The sequence below is a fragment of the Buceros rhinoceros genome, unplaced genomic scaffold, assembly GCF_000710305.1.
Source record: "Buceros rhinoceros silvestris isolate BGI_N320 unplaced genomic scaffold, ASM71030v1 scaffold33088, whole genome shotgun sequence".
In the NCBI taxonomy this organism is placed as follows: Eukaryota; Metazoa; Chordata; class Aves; order Bucerotiformes; family Bucerotidae; genus Buceros; species Buceros rhinoceros.
This window is the reverse complement of record NW_010429141.1, coordinates 4,602-6,578: the sequence shown is the minus strand read 5'-3', so window position 1 is coordinate 6,578 and position 1,977 is coordinate 4,602. Positions and strand designations below refer to the sequence as shown.

General features: G+C 60.3%; 1 protein-coding gene across 1 annotated transcript in view; it reads right to left on the bottom strand.

Annotated features, from left to right (window-relative positions):
* LOC104499082 (bromodomain-containing protein 4-like) overlaps nt 1–1,977 on the bottom strand; it is a gene marked incomplete at its 3' end in the record, with an annotated part of 8,203 nt that overhangs the window by 1,664 nt on the left and 4,562 nt on the right. The window contains exons 3-4 of the mRNA XM_010142543.1: nt 1,208–1,417; nt 419–618 (exon numbers count right to left, since the gene is read on the bottom strand). Of these exons, the coding sequence (XP_010140845.1) occupies nt 419–618; nt 1,208–1,417 (410 nt within the window). The remainder of the gene's footprint in view (nt 1–418; nt 619–1,207; nt 1,418–1,977) is intronic.

The following is a 1,977-nucleotide window of genomic DNA, read 5'->3' as shown; positions in this document are numbered from 1 at the left end:
ACACTCTCCAGACCCTTCTCTGGACACGCTCCAGCCCCTCCAGCTCCTTCTGGCAGGGAGGGGCCAAAACTGGACCCAGCACTTGAGGGGATCCCTCCCCAGTGCCCGGGGACAATCTGCCCCGGTCCAGCTGCCCACCCCAGCACTCAATCACGTCTCTGGGGTGGGACGGACCCCAGGCAGTCACGTGTGGCTCTACGTGACACTCGCTGCCCACCACATTTAAATCCCAGTCTAATACCCCAAGCCCTTGGGTTGGGACGTGACCCCAGGCAACGCCTCCGGAGCCAGGGCCTTGCCACAGGCCAGCCCTAGCGCTGGGGATCCTCGTCGAGGATCTGGCACGTCCTTAAGTTAATGAGCACAAAGGGAAGAACTGTCCCAGTGCCGTGCAGGGTGATCCCGCCTCGGGGCTGACCTGGAGGTGCTGCTGTTGCTGTTGCTCTTCTTGGCCTTCTTGGGGGGCGGCTCCTTGGCTTTGCTCTTCTTGGTGTCCTCCAGCTCCTCCTTCTTTTTGTGCTTCTCCTTCTTCTTCTCCTTCTTGTCCTTCTCCTTTTTCTTTGGTTTGTTCTGCTGCGGCTGGGACAGGGCCGCGAGCTGCTCGTGCACGGCTTTGAGCTGCGGGACAGACACACAGACAAACATCACAATACGTCCACCCGGCACTGTCTCCTTGTCCAACCATTACTGTTTCTCTCCTGCCTGACAACCCCTCATCATCTACTCTGAATGACGTTGGTTCTTCCGGCCTGTCACCGCTCTACGTCAGAGGGTCGACCTCTGCACGCCGGGGGTGTTTCTCCCCGCCTCGCCAGCACGGGGAGATTTAATCACTAGCACTAAAGATGCTGCAAGCAGGGCAGAGGCAGGAGATGAGGCCAGGGGCTGGAGCTGCTCCTCATCTCCCAGGCTTCCCCCGCGCTGGGTAAAGCCTTGCTGCGGCCCGTCGTGAGCTCAGAGTGTCCTCAGGAGACGCCACCCAAGAGCGGCAGCAAACTCCTGCTGCTGGGACCATCTTCTGCATCCTAACAGGAAGCGCCATCCTGAGAAGCACCAGTTCTTTCGTGCTTCACCTTATAACTAACGATTTTGGGGCGTTTTGTAGCTGATGGTCACTACGGTCCAACCAAACCAAGCCCCCGAGGCCACCAAGTTCACACGGAAGACCGCGCTGGCCACCCCCAGGCCATTGCGCCGGCGGCGGTACCTGCTCCTGGAGCTCCGCTAACCGCTGGGCTCGCTCCTCCTCAGAGTCGTCTGAGGAGCTGTCGCTGTCGGAGGAGCTGTCGCTGCTGCTGTCGCTGGACGATGGGGGGGCCACCTTGGTGGGTGGCGGCACCACCACGGGGGAGGAAGCCGGGATCACGGGGTCTTCTGGTTCGTCTGGCATCTTGGCAAAGCGCATCTCGAACACGTCCTGAAAGTACAAGGGGAAACAAGGCGGGGTTTGAACAAGCAGGGTAAGACCAGCGTGGCTGGGATCGCCGGGACGTTCCCTGCGGATGTGCGGTCTCCACCCGAGTGACCCGACACGGCACGCATCACAGCCAAGACAGTTCCTGAAAGCCCCGAGTCCACGCGGAATTCTGCCTCTCACCAAGTCGATTTTGAGGGAAAAGTTTCCGGGCAAGAAGGATGAGCCTCATTTAACAAGCACATTGTCCAGGTTCTTGAGATCTTCCCCACCTTCTTCCATGATGGATGTGGGGAGAGCTCAGGGCAGGAACCGCAGCCACGGCCCCGCGGTTGTGACCCCGGCTCCTCTTCAGCACAACCCGCCTCCCATGAAAACCCCCCGATTCCACCCACGCCTGCACGAGGACCTTCCCCGGTACCCTCCAGGGCGAGGGGCGGGGAGCCAGCGACGGGAAAGGCCTTTCTTCCGCCAAGGCCTGACGGGAGAACCTGTTTTCACTTCAACTAAGACGAGGCAGATACTACGGGAAACGCTCGTCGAGTCTAGACCCTCACTGCGTC